The 19,467-nt window shown below is 38.2% G+C and overlaps 1 protein-coding gene across 1 annotated transcript; it reads right to left on the bottom strand.

The window, feature by feature from the left end:
* Positions 1 to 8,636: 8,636 nt before the first annotated feature.
* Positions 8,637 to 10,066, bottom strand: LOC130939984 (protein FAR1-RELATED SEQUENCE 4-like). Its single transcript, XM_057868045.1, has 3 exons — positions 9,915 to 10,066; positions 9,428 to 9,831; positions 8,637 to 9,088 (listed from the first exon to the last, which is right to left on the bottom strand). The coding sequence occupies exons 1-3, from the start codon at positions 10,064 to 10,066 to the stop codon at positions 8,637 to 8,639; spliced, it is 1,008 nt and encodes a 335-aa protein (XP_057724028.1).
* Positions 10,067 to 19,467: the final 9,401 nt, after the last annotated feature.

The raw sequence follows: 19,467 nt of genomic DNA on the forward strand, positions 1-19,467 counted from the left end.
TATATAGGAGTAGTAGTAATTAGCATATCTATTTTGGTTTTATTTCCAATTAAGTTATAATTTATTTTTCTCATCATCATCAAACATGAATAAAATAGTAGATTTGTAGAATAATTAAAGAGGCAATTTAATTTTTTCGAGTTCTTAATAAGGAAAATTCTAATTATTTATATGTGGTGGCAATGCTTTTTGTCTTCTGAATGAATGCTTGAACAGTGCATATTTTTGATATTGAATTTTATGAATGTTAAAATTGTTGGCTCTTGAAAGAATGATGAATAAGAGAAATGTTATTGATGATCTGAAAAATCATGAAATTGATTCTTGAAGCAAGAAAAAGCAGTGAAAAAAAAAATTTTCTTGCGAAAAAAAAAGAGAGAAAGAAAAAGCAAGCAGAAAAAGCCAATAGCCCTTAAAACCAAAAGGCAAGGGTAAAAAGGATCCAAGGCTTTGATCATTAATGGATAGGAGGGCCCAAGGAAATAAATCCAGGCCTAAGCGGCTAAATCAAGCTGTCCCTAACCACGTGCTTGTGGCATGCAGGCCCAAGTGAAAAGCTTGAGACTGAGTGGTTAAAGTCGTGAACCAAAGCAAAAGAGTGTGCTTAAGAACTCTGGACACCTCTAATTGGGGACTCTAGCAAAGTTGAGTCACAATCTGAAAAGGTTCACCCAATTATGTGTCTGTGGCATTTATGTATCCGGTGGTAATACTGGAAAACAAAGTGCTTAGGGCCACGGCCAAGACTCATAAAGTAGCTGTGTTCAAGAATCAACATACTAAACTAGGAGAATCAATAATACTATCTGAATTCTGAGTTCCTATGGATGCCAACCATTCTGAATTTCAAAGGATAAAGTGAGATGCCAAAACTGTTCAGAAGCAAAAAGCTACTAGTCCGGCGCATCTAATTAGAATCTGAGCTTCACTTGAAACTATGAGATATTATTATTTCTTAATTTCTTTTCATCTTATTTTATTTATCTAGTTGCTTGAGGACAAGCAACAGTTTAAGTTTGGTGTTGTGATGAGCGGATATTTTATACGCTTTTTGGGGGTAATTTCATGTAGATTTTAGTATGTTCTAATTAGTTTTTAGTAAAATATTATTAGTTTTTAGGCAAAAATCATATTTCTGGACTTTACTATGAGTTTGTGTATTTTTTTGTGATTTCAGGTATTTTCTGGCTGAAATTGAGGGAGCTGAGCAAAAATCTGAGTTAGGCTGAAAAAGGACTGCTGATGCTGTTGGATCCTGACCTCCCTGCACTCGAAATAGATTTTCTGGAGCTACAGAAGTCCAATTGGCGCGCTCTCAACGGCGTTGGAAAGTAGATATCCAGGGCTTTCCAGCAATATATAATAGTCCATACTTTTCGCGAAGATAGATGATGTAAACTGGCATTCAACGCCAGTATCATGCTGCTGTCTGGCGTCCAGCGCCAAAAACAGGTTACAAGCTGGAGTTCAACGCCAGAAACAGGTTACAACCTGGCGTTGAACGCCCAAAACAGCCCCAGGCACGTGAGAAGCTTAAGTCTCAGCCCCAGCACACACCAAGTGGGCCCCAGAAGTGGATTTCTGGATCATCTATCATTGTTTACTCATTTTCTGTAAACCTAGGTTACTAGTTTACTATTTAAACAACTTTTAGAGACTTATTTTGTACCTCATGACATTTTTAGATCTGAACTTTATACACTTTGACGGCATGAGTCTCTAAACTCCATTGTTGGGGGTGAGGAGCTCTGCAGCGTCTCGATGAATTAATGCAATTGTTTCTATTTCTCCACTCAAACGTTTGTATGCTCCTATCTAAGATGTTCATTCGCGCTTAATTATAGAGAAGGTGATGATCCGTGACACTCATCACCTTCCTCAACTCATGAACGCGTGCCTGACAAACACCTCCGTTCTACATCAGATTGAATGAGCTTCTCTTAGATTCTTTAATCAGAATCTTCGCGGTATAAGCTAGAATTGATGGCGGCCATTCTTGAGGATTCGGAAAGTCTAAACCTTGTCTGTGGTATTCCGAGTAGGATTCCGGGATTGAATGGCTGTGACGAACTTCAAACTCGCGATTGCTGGGCATGATGACAAACGCAAAAGGATCAATGGATCCTATTCCAACATGATCGAGAACCAACAGCTGATTAGCCGTGCTGTGACAGAGCATCTGGACCGTTTTCACTGAGAGGATGGGAGGTAGCCACTGACAATGGTGACACCCTACATACAGCTTGCCGTAGACGTGCTTTACAAACAATTGAGTTGAATATTACATTGCAGAAATTCAGAGGACAAAGCATCTCCAAAACTCCAACATATTTCCCATTACTGCACAATAAGTAACGATTTTATTCTCTTTTATTTTTCCAATCTAATAATCCCAACTGATAATTTTAATTAATATCCTGACTAAGAATAATAAAATAAACATAGCTTGCTTCAAACCAATAATCTCCGTGGGATCGACCCTTACTCACGTAAGGTATTACTTGGACGACCCAGTGCACTTGCTGGTTAGTTGTACGGATTGCAAATTCGTGCACCAGTGAGGTTCTAATTTTCGTTTTAGCACTTTAATTTAGTTCGGTTTGGTGGTGTCTATTAGTTTGGTTGACTTCATTGTTAGTGTCTTGTCTTCGGTATAAATTCGATGTGTTTGTCTATATTTCAGAGAAAATGAAATCGAGAAAACACCCGTAATAAAAAGAAAATAACTGCAAAAAGTGGCAAAAATACAAGCCCAATCTGACAAGGAGTAAGTTTCTCAAATCATATATATTTTCTTTTATTGATACTTACGTTTTAGGTTCCTTGATACTTATTTTATGAACTTTCAGAACTGAACAAGAAAAAGACAATGCTGCGGAAAGAAGAAAACGAGCATTGGAGATGATAAGAGAAAAGAGATCAAAGAAAAAAAAATGATGGAGCTTAGTCAGCAAACATTGCTCTGGATCAGTTTGACTCTCCAAAGGCACAAAAAGAATTCTTTCAGACATAAGATTCAGTTTATTATTCCCGAGTTCTTTTTCTTTCTTTGCTTACTTTTGCTACAACCTTTTCTAACTCCTCTAGATTCAATTACTAATATTTATTTATCTTGCTTAGAGTACCGATTGTAAATCTGGATAGCGAGCAACTCTTACAGAGTCAAGGAAGCTCTACACCTTCTATAAATGCCGCGAGTAATACCAGGTAAATTGGTTCACTGCATATTGTACTTTCGGTTCAGTGGTTGCCCAAAAATGAATTCAATGTGTTTCTAGACCTCTGCTTTTAATCTTGGTTTCTAATTTTAATTTTTTATCTTTTTTTCAGGAAAAATACCCCGGAAAGCCCAGTAAAATATCTTAGAAAAAAGAAAATCTTCCCAAGAAAGACTTTTAAAACTCAACCAGTGTAAGTTAAAAATATTTATGTTACTCTTTTAGATTTAGGTAATAATTTTTGTTTAATTAATCACAAGGAAAATGTGTTTAAATGTCACTAGAGCTACACCTAATTCTGAGCTACAAATCGTTGAGTTTCGACAAGAAACTCGTTCTCAACCTTTGGAAGTGTGAGTTTTTCAATGTGCAAATTCCTATTTTTCAAAACAAATTCTAATTATTCAAGATTAACTTTATCCTTGTTTACATTGCTTAGGCCTCCTCTTGCATTGTCTCTTCCAAGCTCTGTTCAGGAAGAATTGATCAGAGATGACTTCATCTATGTCCCTCCACAAAATGAAACACAACAAACTTCTAATAATGAGTAAGTTAATAAATATTTATTCACTACATGAATCTTGTTCAATGTTTACTGCTTATACATGGTTTAATTATGGTTCAGTTGAAACCAAAAATAAATTCAATGTGTTCTTGTCTTTAGACTCTCTTCTGTTTATTAAAGCTGCCCTTCAGAACCCGAAAATCAGGGTGTTACGGTGTCTCTTACGAGTTCTGTAATTGAAGACTTAATCAAAGATGACTATGTCTATAAAGTTTCTGATGAAGAGTAAGTTTCACATAAAAATTCTTTTTATTAATTTTAATGGTATAGGATAATAATTTTGAGTTATTATTGAACTGTTTTCTGTTTAATGCAACAGCCCTACCAATGAACAACAACAACAATCCCAAGAACCTCCGGTGGCACAGCAATCAGAACAAGAAGCACCTGTTAATGTGTAAGCATAAAATTCTTTAATATCACTTTTGTTTAATATAATTTTAGTTCACTATAAGTTTGGATTTAGGTTCACTATTAATTTGGATTTCGGTTCACTATAATGATTAATATCATTTTTGTTAAATGTCATTGTTAAATATGATAATAGTTTGGGATAATTATAGAAATGTTTACTGTTTAATGCAGTAGACCTCTAGAACAGCAACAACAGCCCTGCGAAGAACCAACAGTGCAGCAATCCAAATAAGAAGCACCTGTTGATGTGTAAGTTTTACTGCTTATATAAATACCGATAATTTTTACTTCTTATACATGATTTAATTATGGTTCAGTTGAAACCAGAAATGAATTCAATGTGTTCTTGTCTTTGGACTCTCTTCTGTTTCTTATAGTTGTCCTCTAGAACCCAAAAAGCAGGGTGTTATGGTATCTCTTACGAGTTCTATTATTGAAGAGTTTCTCAAAGATGACTATGTCTATGAAGTTTCTGATGAAGAACAATAGCAACAATCTCAAGAACCTCTGGTGGCATGGAAATTAGAACAAGAAACTCTAATCTTATGATCATTTGATAGGTATGTTACTTGCTTTTCTTTAATATCATTTTTGTTTAATCTCATTTTGGCACACTGTAAGTTTGGATTTAGGTTCACTATTAGTTTGGGTTTTGGTTCACTATAATGATTAATATCATTTTTTCTTAATATCTTTGTTAAATATCTATCATCTTGAAGTGCTGCTCAACCTAGGCAAAGGGAAGATGAAAGGCCTTCCTTTAACCTTGGAATAAGTCCACCAGCATCTCAACCAAGTTAGCCCTCTCAATTGAGTGTTTCACAGGTTGAAATCCTGGAAGAGGCGGTGGTAGATGCTGGAGTGACGGCAGCATTAAATTTTGCTGAAGCAACAACTTCAGAGCCAACCATACCAGCTGCTGAAGTTTACAAAACCCTGGAGAAAAAGATAAAAATCATGAACGAGTTGATTGAAAAGTTTTATCATTGGATGACACATGTGAAACAGACAAGAGATGGTAGCAATGAATATGATGCAATATTCGTCTTGAAACATGATGCACTTTACGAGGGTTTAAGAGAATATTTTATGTCTCTAATGCCCAAAGAACACGTGCATGCCTCGGTAAATTCTTTGCCAGTTGCAACGTTAATGATTTTTCTAAACACTCTTATATAGTATATCTCATAAATTTTCATCCTGTAGGTGGTTAGTATACACAGCATGACTCTCAACCAAATAAAAGTTTGGCGGTATCAAGAACAAATATACATTGTGCCGCTAGATATTGTGGTAAGCTAAACTTCTTATTCACTGCTGATTGCTGTTCGGTTCAGTGAGAATGTTAATAATGATTCACCTGATTGTTATGTGTTTTGTTGAGTTCTTTTGCATGAAGAAAACTTTTCTCTTGATAATTGAATGTTTTTCAAGTATTATTAAGCACATGAATTGTGTTCGGTTCAGTGCATGAATTGTGTTCGGTTTAGTGCAAATGTGATTTAACTGATATTCTATTTGCAAAATTTTATGTTGGGAACACATGGCGAGTCCTACACTGATAAAAGGACAAACAAAGCCTACCGGTTCGATATTGAACAGTATGCCCACCACTGCAGTTTCTTGACAAAAGAAAACTTGCATCGCATCCATTTGTAAGTTGTAATTTCTAAAAATTCTTTGATAATTCTCTTGTTTGCTATTATTTCGACTGAAATATTTTATTATTTTCCCAAACTTCAGCTATTGGTGCCAATTTACAATGGAGCGCATGGGTGGTTGTGGATTGCCGATGTCAGCAAAAAGAAATTCTATGTGATTGACCCTGTCAATAAGTTGCCAGAAGATATACCTGATTCGAGGAAGAAACTGAAAAAATTTGTTGTAAGTTATTTTCTTGTAAATTATTCAAATTATTCAATACATGAAATGAGTTTGATTGAGTGTTATTGATTTATTTTTTTGAATTTTTGCATACCTTTCAGGGATTAATAATTTCTCAGATGAGGGTTTATGCTAGGGCGGAACCTTTAATGGAGGATGGACTGGGAGTAGAAGCAGAGTATATCCTACTAAATGGTCAACGTACAGAATAAGAATCTTTCTCTTCTATAGTGCTATTTTTAATATGTTTTATTTTGTATACTATTAATCGTATTATACTCAATTCTTGCTTAGCTATGATTGTGGAATATACGTCATGAAAAGGCTCGAAACAATTGATCCACAAAAGATAAAAAGCGGAAAGATATATATATATATATATATATATATATATATATATATATATATATATATATATATATATATATATATATGGACACAAGTTAGTACCTTCTAAATTTATAAACTTCTTTCTTTTCTGATTTCAGTTGGGTTCATTTCTTATGTAACTATTTCCTTTCAATTGAAATGTAGGGAGAGATTGATAGCTCCAGGTACCAATATGGTCCGCACATTCTGTTGCATGAAATGAACAAAATCAAAGACCAAGTGATTTGGGAATCTAAAGCAATAAGACTCCCAAATCCATCTGCTGCCCTCTCCAGCCCTTATTGTAAATTCACATATGGAGATTTAGATAGTAAATATCATATACTATGATTGGCTGGTTGTAATTAACAATATTTTGTTTAACTTGTTTAAAAAGCAAAAAATGTTAATGTTAATATTTATATTTGATTCAAGATGGATTACTCATCTGAGATGTAAATTTATATATCTGTTGGAAATGTCTAGCTACTATTTTATTCCAGGTTCTCAGTGATTGCAATCACTATATTTACCAATACATTACGAACTCCAAAAGAACACAGTGAACCGAAATTAATACACTGGGTGAACCAAAAGTTGGAAACACACTGAACCCCTAAACTCTAAACTCTAAACCCTGAACCCTCAACCACTAAACCCTAAACCCTAAACACTAAACCCAGAACCCTAAACACTGACCCCTGAACCTATAAACCCTAAACCCTTAAAACCATAAAATCCTAAAACCCTAAACCCTAAATCCTGAACCCCTAAAACCCTAAACCATAACCCCTAAAACCCTAAACCCTAAAACTTAAAACCTAAACCTTAAACCTTGAACCCTGAACCCCTAAATCCCTAAAACCCTAAAACTCTAACCCCTAAAACCCTAAACCTTGAACCCTAAAACTTGAACCTTGAACCCTGAACCCCTAAACCCTAAACCCCTAACCCTAAATCCTAAACCCTAAACCCTGAACGCTCAACCCTGAACCCTCAACCCCTTGAACCCATAACACAGTGAACCGAAATTAATATAATGGGCGAACCAAAAGTTGGAAACACACTGAACCCCTAAACCCTAAACCCTAAACCCTAAATCCTAAACTCTAAACCCTGAACCTTAAACTACTAAACCCTAAACCCTAAACACTAAACCCAGAACCCTGAACACTGAACCCTAAACCCATAAATCCTAAACCCCTAAAACCCTAAACCCTAACCCTAAATCCTAAACCCTAAACCCTAAACCTTAAACCCTAAACCATGAACCGTGAACCTCTAAACCCTAACCCCTAAAATCCTAAACCCTAAACCCTGAACCCTGAACGCCTGAACCCTAAACCCTTAACCCTAAACCCCTGAACCCTGAACCCTGAATCCTGAACATTGAATCCTAAACCCTTAAAACCTTAATCCCAAAACCCTAAACCTTGAAAATCCATCCAAGAAAGAGTTTTAAAACTCCACCAATGTAAGTTAAAAATAATTATGTTACTGTTTTAGATCTTTTTTTAATAATTTTTATTTAATTAATCACACGGAAAATGTAACTAGCACTACACCTGATTCCCGTTTCTCAAAACAAATTCTAATTATTCAGCTTAGAAATTAATACACTAGGCAAATAAAAAACTACATATATCAATACAGAATTTCACAAAAAAGTGACTATTCATTAAAGACTAACAACAGTCAGAAACTAACCCTACTATAACCATGGTGAACTGAAATTTGCTCATGGATGAACAAAAATTTACATTAATAAAAATAAAACTTGTACAATCCTCTCTTGGATAAATCAAATCTGGTGCATTCTAAAGAGTGGAGCTTGACTGAATTGATGATCCGGAGTCTAAAATGTTCAACTACAAAAGACATAATTAATTGTATATTAGCAAAATGAACAATTGAATTTTTAACTAATCAAAAGCAAGTTAATTTTACCTCGCTTGGAGCTGTCCTTTTCTTTTTCTTCATGGCATTTGAGACCTTTTTTCCAGGTTTGATCCAAGTCTGTTCTCGGGCCGACCTCTTGTTTTGACACGTGGTGGGCTTTGAAGGTCAATTACATTGTTTAATGTCACTTCTTCGTGGGCTAACAAACTTTTTTCTTTGCTTCTCTCTTGATATTCTTCCATATCCGCCATGACCTTGTCAAATGCTCGGTGCAGAATTTTGGTCAACTATTCGGACTCAGATGCAAATTCACATATATTGTGTGACCGAAACACTAATTCGTCAAATCTCTTACTTCTCGGCTCCAGTAGAGGTTCATCTTGGCTGCTCTTGATGTGTGTATGCCTCCTCTTTATGTTCTTGCTCCAGCGAACCAATATGTATTTTGGTGCCACGTTATCCACTCGCTCGAAGCTTAGGACGCTTAGGGAATGGCGGCACAATATGCCCTTAGACTCAAATAGCAAGCAATGACACTTTACATCTCGTGATACTGCGTCGTAGGTGATGACAAACTTGTTGAATGTGGAGTTGGAAACCTGCTCTATGACTTTATATGTTGTGAAACCTAGGGTGGAATGCATTGATCTTGTGATATAGTTCACTTTACCTCTGAATTGAGCTTGAACTTCCCTGAACTTCTCATGGCTATATAGATGCTGAAACTGTGCCTCTATTGCTGATTTTGTTGCGCATGGTATCACAGTGTAAAAATCTGCAGCATCGAATTCTCTCTTTGCTTGCTAGGTAATTGTCGTATTGCTTTCACAAATTATCTCAAGGAGCTATTCCGTGTGATGAACTTGTTGAAAAATGAATGCATGCTCTCGCTCCTTTATGTGCTTCTCATCCCAGCCCAGAAGTGGTGATCCAAGTAAACTGGAATCCATATATGCTGATCTTCATACAACTCTACAAAACAAACTGAACCCATACGGTGTGGTGAACCAAAAACAGTGCATGCTTTGGAAAAAAAAGATATGAGCATGAAAGTAATTCGATTTGAAATCTCAATTACCTGAAAGCCACTTGTTGCTTCCGAGGCCGTACTTTCTAAGGAAATCGATCCAGTTTCTGTCAAATGCTTCTTTTGTGTACGAGTTCCAAGCAACATGGCTCATCTCTTGCTCAATTTCGTTATGTCCCTTGTAGCCGTTTAATTTGCTTGGGATCTTCTTTATAATGTGCCAGATGCACCAGCGGTGAATTGTTGTTGGCATGCACAGCTCAATTGTCCTTTGAATCGATGCGCATCGATCGGTAAGAATACCTTTTGGTTCCTTCTCTCCCATGCAACGTAGCCAACACTCAAATAGCCGTTTGAATGATTGGATGTCCTCATTTTTTATCAGCGCGCATCCGAGAAGTGTCGACTTGCCGTGGTGATTCACGCCCACAAAAGAACCTAAGAACAAATTGTACCTGCATCAATAATAAGTAGACCGTGGTGAACCGAAATATATACATGCATTGAACATCAAAATATATTTGAATGAACTGAATACCTATTTTTGTTATAGGTTGTGTCAAAAGAAACCACATCTTTGAAATACTCAAATGCAGCCCTGCTTCTTGCATCGGCCCAGAATGCATGTTTAATACAGTGATCGCCTTCAAGGTTGAGCTCAAAGAAGAAATTTTGGTTCTTCTCTTTCATTCTTAATAGGTACTTCCCAAATTCTTTGGCATCGTCTTCTTCAAAAATATTTCATACTTCCCTTGTGATGTAATTTCTGACATCTTTTTCTATAAAACATAGTTCATGGTGGCTGCCAGCTACTACCATAATTGATTGGTAAGTTTTGCTTGGTCTGATTCTGGCTTCCTCGAGGGTTTCGATAGTGCGATGTGTAATACCCGGTCTAACTAAAATTAATTAAATAATAAGTTAAATAGGATCGAATATGGTTGGAAGATTTGGCAATTGAAATTTGATGATTTAAATATGATATTTAGATTCAGTGAATCTTTCCGAGTCGGAAAACATAGTTTTCTGCGTAAAAGTGCGCAGTGAAATTTTGACCGGCAGTACCGGCTGAGATCTGTCTGGTACTGCAGCTGAGAAAATTGATTTTGAGTAAATAAGATTAAGAAATGAGGAATTATAATTAGGGGAGGTAGAAATATTTAAAGTGCGATTTAGAGCGCTAATCTTAAAGGGTTTTGGCCCAAAAATTGGGTCAACGGACAAAATAAGTGAACTGGGTTTAAGTGGGCCTAAGACCCAACATATATAAATATTAGTTATGAGCATTTCAGCTCATTTTACCCTAAAAATAAGAAGAGGGGTGCTGAATTGAGAAGAGAGAAGAGAAGAGAGGAAACCTAACTCTCTTTGATCTTCAAACCACCATAACTTGAACTACGGAGCTCCGATTGATGAGCCATTTGCAGCCATGCGTCGCTCTTCTCATCCTCTACAATTCTATCTAAGTCTTGTGGTGAGTATTCCATTCTTCTCTACCCAGTTTTCGAAATTCCATACTGTTACACGTTTTTTGGGTAGTTAGTGTTAAAACCTTGTGATTTTGGGTGTTTAGGGATACTCCAACATGGATTCTAAGCAGGTTCTATCCCTACTTCATATGGGCTGAGGTAAGAAGTGCTCAAACCCTTGTGATTTATCATTTTTATGAGCCCTAGGTTGATGTATGTATGTGAAATTGGTTATGTTAGGGTATTTGATGATTTTGATGCACAATTGGGAGGTTGGTGTTGCTTGTGGAGCTTTGGTGAGGCTTGGAGCTAAGGATTGGTGGAGACTTCCATAGAAGAGGCTCAATTGATTTGGCTACAAGAGGTACGGTTTAAGTTTTATTTAAGTACCGTGTGGTGTGATGAGAATTCCTAGGCTAGATGCCCCTAGGATTAAGTTTGGATTGTGTAAATGGTTGGTGCTAATATGCATAGTTGGTATGTAATGTGAATTAATGATTGGGTTGAGAATTTTGTGGCCTTGTATGCTTGGTGTGTTGAGAATTTGATGTATTGGGTAATGAGTATTGATTTGTGGTGTATGCATTTAAATTGTGAAATTGGGCCGGAGGCCGTGAATCTTGGGCCGGAGGCCAGAAAGAGGTAAGGAAGGTAAGTTGATGTGTGCATTGTATGATGACACAAGTGATTGGATGAATTTTAGATAATGAATATATGAATGATTGGGTTGGTTATGAAATAATAAGGTTTGAGGAGTTGAAGTGTGAAATTTGGTAATTTTGGATGAAATTATATAGATGAGGTATGTTTGGTTTTGGTTGAGATATATTATGTGGTCATATAGGTGATTATGATTATTGATGCCTTGATGGTATGATGATGCATGAGAGATATGTATGTTGTGATATATGCTTGAGGAATGATTAAGGTTGATTTGTGGGTGAAATCATGTGATAGTGAGTATGATATTGATTATGTATAATGAGGCTTGATTGGAAATAGTATTGTTGGAAATTGGGATCAGGAAGGATGTATGACATGTTAATGTGTTTGTAATTTAGTCATTTGTTTGAGATGGGTAAAAATGGTTATACGGCAGTTTTGTGAATTGTGGTAAGGTGTTAATGCATGAGTTGAGGAGGCTTGATATTGATTTTGGTATATTTTGATTGATTTCAAAAGGATTGAAATTGGCATGCTTTGGTTGATTTTAAAAAGGGTTGAAAATGGCTTGTTTTGAAAATGGCACTTTGTGGTTTTGTATGAAAATATAGTTTTTGGGCATACTTTGACGGAACATAACTTGGACTCCGGACCCTCGTTTTGTGCCAAACTTGTTTAGAAATAAAAATTTGATCCGGGGTGTCCATGCCGTTCGAAGAACGGGCGAAAAATGATTTAAAACGAGGAAGTTATGTCCATTGAAAGATTGGAGGTTTAATTTGTGAATTCTACAGCTTTTAACTTAGAAAATTTTTTAGCAGAATGCCCCCCACGCGTAGGCGTGCTTGACGCGTACGTGTCGCTTTTCAAGAAGGCACCATCCACGCGAGCGCGTCGTGTGCGCGTGCACATCGATGCGCTGCACCCAATGCCGAGCCATTTTTCCCGAGAGTTGTACCGGAGTTGTGCCAATTTTGTGCGTGGGGCACAAACATACCCACGCGTATGCGTGGCTGATGCGGGCGCGTCCCTTTTCTGTTTTTCTACCAACGCATACGTGTGGGTGACGCATATGCGTCGATGAACATTGTGGCCATCCATGCGTGCGCGTGGAGGACGCGTACGCGTGGCCCTACTTTCATGCCAAAGTTGATTTCTGAGTTTTAAAAGCCAAATTTCATACTTCTAAGCCTCTGATATCACCCCTTATTTATTAAATCATTATGATATGCCTAGCAATGAGAAAGGAGCTAGGGGATGTGGTAACTTGCGAGTGAAGCAAGTGGAAAAGTTATGATCAATGATGATCAAAGATGATTATATGAGATATGAAGGATGACGATGGAAGTACCGTGTATGCCATGAGCCGAAAGGCTATATTTATTGATAAATGGTTGGTTCTTGATTGAACCATGAGCCGAATGGCTGAATTATTGCTGGGTTACGGCAAAGCCATTATTGATTATGGCTGAGTATAAATGCATATATAATTAATGAATGAATGTGTTAAATGGATAATAATGGAAAATGTTGAAATGTGATGTGTGACCCCGGGTAGTAGGCAGTGGTGTTGTCCACTTGCTCCAGGTATGAGACGGGAAAGGATATTTATGATAAATGAGTTTAATTATGGAGTTTTGAATAAATGTGTATTTGTGATACCTGGGTAGTAGTAAGGATGGCGGTTCATCCCGCTTGCTCTAGGTTAATGTTTGAAATTTGATAACAATGATGATTGTTTTTAAACTGAATGAATGTATGTTTTGAGATCCTGGGCAGTAGCAAGGGTTGTGGTTCGTCCCACTTGCTCCAGGTCAGAGATTGTGACGCTTGGGTAATAGCAGCAGTAGTGGTGAATCCACTCGCTCCAGGTTGAGCTTTTAAACACCCGCCTAGGTAGTAGCCACAGTAGTGGTAATTTCACTGGCACTGGGTTGAGCGGATAGTAGCAAGGAGGTTGTAGCTCAAACCTACTTGCTCCGCAAAGGGTGTTTCTGTCCAATGGTTAGCTACCAGGACATGTCGGGTTGGCTATATAACCGACAGATGATATCATCATCCATAGGGTAGGCATACATCATTTGCATATGTTTGAATTATTTGGGTTTGCCTATTTGTTTTGGATTTCTACATTATATATGCTATGTTATCTGATTATGTGCTACTTGTTCTACTTGTACCTTATTTGTGTATTACTTGCCTGTATTGCTTGTGTTTATACAACTGAGAGACCCCTCATGCTGGTGTCGGTGGATGTTGAGGGCTGTTCTTGATGAGATGAATTGATGATGCGATTGCATGATGATGATGATCATTGAATGAGATAATTTGAGCTCCCTGGGTAGACGCAGTGATGTGGTTTCACTAGCTCCAGGTGAGGGTATGATGTATTGATATAGAATTACTGAGGTAGAACAACTGGTGATGGTTTTGCTTATGATCCTGAGTCTGATTCGTGGAAGAGTCAGCGAGTTGGGAAACATGTGAAACATGAATTAGATTTAGCACTCCCTTATGATAGTTGCCTATTCATGGATTAGCGAGAACCTAGGATGGATAATTGGTGAAGAAGTTTAGGATGCTTAGTGAGTTTTTATTGCAGTGCATTATATTTATTTGGCACTTTTACCGTACTGGGAACCCATGGGCCCGGGGTTCTCATTCCGTATATATCTCTTGTTTTTCAGATACAGGTCCAGGTGATCAGAAGTGAGTTGTGGGTCGTCTGAGAGACGGCGAAGATCCTTATTTTCTCTACTTTGTGTTTTGCTTAGAATCTCTCCACCTTTATTTTGAAAAGATTATATTATGTATTGAACTCTTTTGAACTTACCTACAGAGGCTCTCATGTTTCCTTTGAGAGAGATTAGGATATACTGTGGTCAACTACTTTCATACTGTACCCTAGCCGGCCTAAACTTCGCGGGTCGCGACTAGTGGCTATTTACTTATGTTATATATATCTATCTATTATCTATCTCTTAATCTCCTTTATGCCTTGTCCGTATATCGCTTTCGACTTCACTATTTATCTTTTTGTTGTCGAAATGTGAGTGATACATCTTCACAATTTTATTTATACTCTTTTCAGGCTTCTCAATTAATACTCTTTCCGAAATTACCTATATTTATATATTAAAAATCCACCTAAGAGTCGTACCACCGTAGTATCATTGACTTATGACTCGAGCATAAGGATTTGAATATTAGGGTGTTACATTATGGTATCAGAGCAGTTCGTCCTCGTGAGCCTGAGGGATAGAACTGCTTATGCTTCAATGCATACTCTGAGTCTGTGCCTGTTCTAGTTAGGGTATCTAACCGATGCATCTAGCATGAAGTCCATGAGTGTACCTTTGGTATTTTGATGTACTATACTTCCGATATTGAGACTGATCAACTTGATATTGATTGTTTGGTGTGTATAGGAACTAGATGGCGCCTCATGGACCCGGTCGGGGACGTGAGGGAGATCGTACTAATACGCAGGAACCAGAAATTAACCCGAATAACCTGGTAAACCTTATGGCGGCGTTGGAGAATATGGCTGCTGCTATGCAGGCCACTGCGGAGGCTCTTGGGATACAGATAAACAATAATGGTAATGGCGGAAGGGAAGATCAGGGCCCGATGACACTGGCAACTTTCTTAAAGGTTAATCCACCTAAGTTCAAGAGAACCACCAATCCGACTGAAGCCGATACCTGGTTTTAGGCTATGGAGCGAGCACTACAAGCGCAGTTGGTACCCGAGGTGCAGTGTGTTGAATTTGCTACCTATCTGCTTATTGGGGAAGCATCGCATTGGTGGCAAGGGGCCTGACATCTCCTGCAGCAAGGGGATGATCCTATCACTTGGGATGCCTTCCAGATGGAATTCTATAAGTAGTACTTTCCGAATTCCACCAGAACAGCCAAGGAATTGGAGTTACTACAGCTGAAGCAAGGTGCTATGTCCGTATCTGAGTATACAGACAGATTTGAGGAGCTATTCAGGTTTTCCCGCATGTGTCAGGGAGCTCCAGGAGACTTCGAGGAATGGAAATGCATTAAGTATGAAGGAGGGCTTCGGAGCGACATCTTAAGTTCAGTGGGACCAATGGAGATCCGAACTTTTTCAAAGTTGGTGAATAAGAGCAGTATTGCTGAAGAGTGTGTAAAAAGGAGCATTGCAGAGAAAGAAAGTCATAGAGAGCACAACCAAGGATTCGCACCAAGGGGTCGAGAGTTTAAGGAGAGAGGGTACATACAACACTTTTCCCAAGGACGGAATAACTTTGCGATGAGTGAGGAGTCCCAAAGAAACGGTAAGGGAAAATGGGCAGCGGCTGCTTCTGATGTTTCGAGCTATCAGAGATATGGAAGTCATCACCCAAATAGGCCCTGCCGATTGGGGTTAGGTGTATGTTACAAGTGCGGGTTACCAGGGCATGTATCAAGAAATTACCAACAAGGAGAGAGTCAGGATGCAGGCTGGTGCACAAAATTGCAATCACACTTTTGCAATCCGCACAACTAACCAGCAAGTGCACTGGGTCGTCCAAGTAATACCTTACGTGAGTAAGGGTCGATCCCACGGAGATTATTGGTTTGATGCAAGCTATGTTTATTTTATTATTCTTAGTCAGGATTTCAATTAAAATTATCAGTTTGAATTATTAGAAAAATAAAAGAGCGTGAATTAATTACTTGTAATGTAGTAATGGAGAATATGTTGGAGTTTTGGAGATGCTTTGTCCTCTGAATCCCTGCAATGTAATATTCAACTCAATAACATAATTGCAAAGTTCCTTCCATGGCAAGCTCTATGTAGGGTGTCACCGTTGTCAATGGCTACTTTCCATCCTCTCAGTGAAAATGGTCCAAATGCTCTGTCACAGCACGGCTAATCATCTATCGGTTCTCAATCAGGTTGGAATAGAATCCAATGATTCTTTTGCATCTGTCACTAACGCCCAGCCTTCAGGAGTTTGAAGCTCGTCACAGTCATTCAATCCCAGAATCCTACTCGGAATACCACAGACAAGGTTTATACTTTCCGGATTCTCATGAATGCCGCCATCAATCTAGCTTATACCACGAAGATTCTGATTAAGGATTCTGATGTAGAACGGAGGTGGTTGTCAGACACACGTTCATGGAGTGAGGAAGGTGATGAGTGTCACGGATCATCACCTTCTCCATAATTAAGCGCGAATGAACATCTTAGATAGGAACACGCATATGTGAATAGAAAAATATAAGTAATTGCATTAATTCATCGAGACGCTGCAGAGCTCCTTGATGAGCGGATAATTTGTACCCTTTTTGGCATTGTTTTTAGTATGTTTTTAGTATGATCTAGTTAGTTTTTAGTATATTTTTATTAGTTTTTAGTTAAAATTCACTTTTCTGGACTTTACTATGAGTTTGTGTGTTTTTCTGTGATTTCAGGTATTTTCTGGCTGAAATTGAGGGACCTGAGCAAAAATCTGATCCAGAGACTGAAAAGGACTGCAGATGCTGTTGGATTCTGACCTCCCTGCACTCGAAGTGGATTTTTTGGAGCTACCGAAGCCCAATTGGCGCGCTCTCAACGGCGTTGGAAAGTAGACATCCTGGGCTTTCCAGCAATATATGATAGTCTATACTTTGCCCAAAATTTGATGGCCCAAACCGGCGTTCAAAGTCACCCTCAGAATTCCCAGCGTTAAACGCCGGAACTGGCACCTAAATGGGAGTTAAACGCCCAAACTGGCATAAAAGCTGGCGTTTAACTCCAAGAAGAGTCTCTACACGAAATTGCTTCATTGCTCAGTCCAAGCACACACCAAGTGGGCCCGGAAGTGGATTTTTATGTCATTTACTCATCTCTGTACACCTTAGGCTACTAGTTTTCTATAAGTAGGACCTTTTACTATTGTATTGAGATATCGGGGTAGCTATCTTCGTGTTTTATGCTATCTTAGATCATTGGGAGGCTGGCCATTCGGCCATGCCTAGACCTTATGCTTATGTATTTTCAACGGTGGAGTTTCTACACACCATAGATTAAGGTGTGGAGCTCTGCTGTACCTCGAGTATTAATGCAATTACTATTGTTCTTCCATTCAATTCCGCTTGTTCTTGTTCTAAGATATCACTTGTTCTTCAACTTGATGAATGTGATGATCCGTGACACTCATCATCATTCTCACTTATGAACAAGGTGACTGACAACCACTTTTGTTCTACAAGCAACCAAGGCTCTAGTGAATATCTCTTGGATTCCTGATTGCACGATGCATGGTTGATCGCCTGACAACTGAGTGCTCGCCTGACAAACGAGCCAACCATTCCGTGAGATCTGAGTCTTCGTGGTATAGGCGAGAACTGATGGCAGCATTCAAGAGAATCCGGAAGGTCTAACCTTGTCTGTGGTATTCTGAGTAGGATTCAATGATTGAATGACTGTGACGTGCTTCAAACTCCTAGCAGGCGGGGCGTTAGTGACAGACGCAAAAGAATCGATGGATTCTATTCCGGCCTGACCGAGAACCGACAGCTGAATTCCGCGTGCTGTGACAGAGCATTTGCAAATGTTTTCACTGAGAGGATGGGAGGTAGCCATTGACAACGGTGAAACCCTACACAAGCTTGCCATGGAAAGGAATAAGAAGGATTGGATGAAGACAGTAGGAAAGCAGAGAGACGGAAGGGAAGGCATCTTCATGCGCTTATCTGAAGTTCCTACCAATGAATTACATAAGTATCTCTATCTTTATCTTTTATGTTATTTTCGTTCATCACCATATCCATTTGAGTCTGCCTGACTAAGATTTACAAGATGACCATAGCTTGCTTCATACTAACAATCTCCGTGGGATCGACCCTTACTCGCGTAAGGTTTATTACTTGGACGACCCAGTGCACTTGCTGGTTAGTTGTGCGAAGTTGTGTAATGCCATGGAATTGAGCTACCAAGTTTTTGGAGTTCATGACCGGGGATTATGAGAGTTGTGAAAAAGTATTGTTCACAATTTCGCGCACCAAGTTTTTGGCGCCGTTGCCGAGGATTGTTTTGTGTATGGACAACTGACGGTTCATCTTGTTGCTTAGATTAGGTATTTTTCTTCAGAGTTCTTAAGAATGAATTCTAGGGTTTCAAGGTGATGTTCTTATCATCACCAAAGCTGATTGATTCTCATCAATTTAGCTCTTGAATGCAATGTCCTGCTGAAGCTTGGCTAGCCATGTCTAATTCCTTTAGACTAAAGCTTTAGACTAACATTGCATGATTCCTGGAATTCTCATGAAGAATTTTTATACCTTTGTTTTTCTTTTCCATATAATTTTCGAAAAAAAAAGCACAAAAAAATTACAAAATCATAAAAACCAAAAATATTTTATGTTTCTTGTTTGAGTCTAGTGTCTCATCTTAAGTTTGGTGTCAATTGCATGCATTCATTCATGTGTCTTAAGGATCTTCAAGTAATTCTTGATTATTTCTTACTCTGATCTTTGAATTCTCTGGACTTGAGTGTTTTGTGTGTCTCATATGCATTCTCATTAGTGTTAGTAGTATACAAACTGCTAAGTTTGGTGTCTTGCATGCATTGTTATTTGATTTTAGTTGCATTTTGATTATTCCTTATTATTAAAAATCCAAAAATATTTTTAATTTGTGTCTTTTCAAGTCAATAAAACAGAGAATTGAAGATTCAGAACATACTGCAGAGGAATCACACAGAAAAAGCTGGGCATTCAAAAATGCCCAGTGAAGAAGACAGACTGGCGTTTAAACGCCAGCCAGGGTGCCTGGCTGGGCGTTTAACGCCCAAAAGGGTAGTAGTTTGGGCGTTAAACGCCAGAATGTGCACCATTCTGGGCGTTTAACGCCAGGATGGCACAAGGGGGAGGATTTTGTTTTCAAATCAATTTTTTTTCAAGTTTTCAAAATTTTTCAAAATCAAATCTTTTTCAAATCATATCTTTTCAATCA

The sequence above is a fragment of the Arachis stenosperma genome, chromosome 7, assembly GCF_014773155.1.
Source record: "Arachis stenosperma cultivar V10309 chromosome 7, arast.V10309.gnm1.PFL2, whole genome shotgun sequence".
In the NCBI taxonomy this organism is placed as follows: domain Eukaryota; kingdom Viridiplantae; phylum Streptophyta; class Magnoliopsida; order Fabales; family Fabaceae; genus Arachis; species Arachis stenosperma.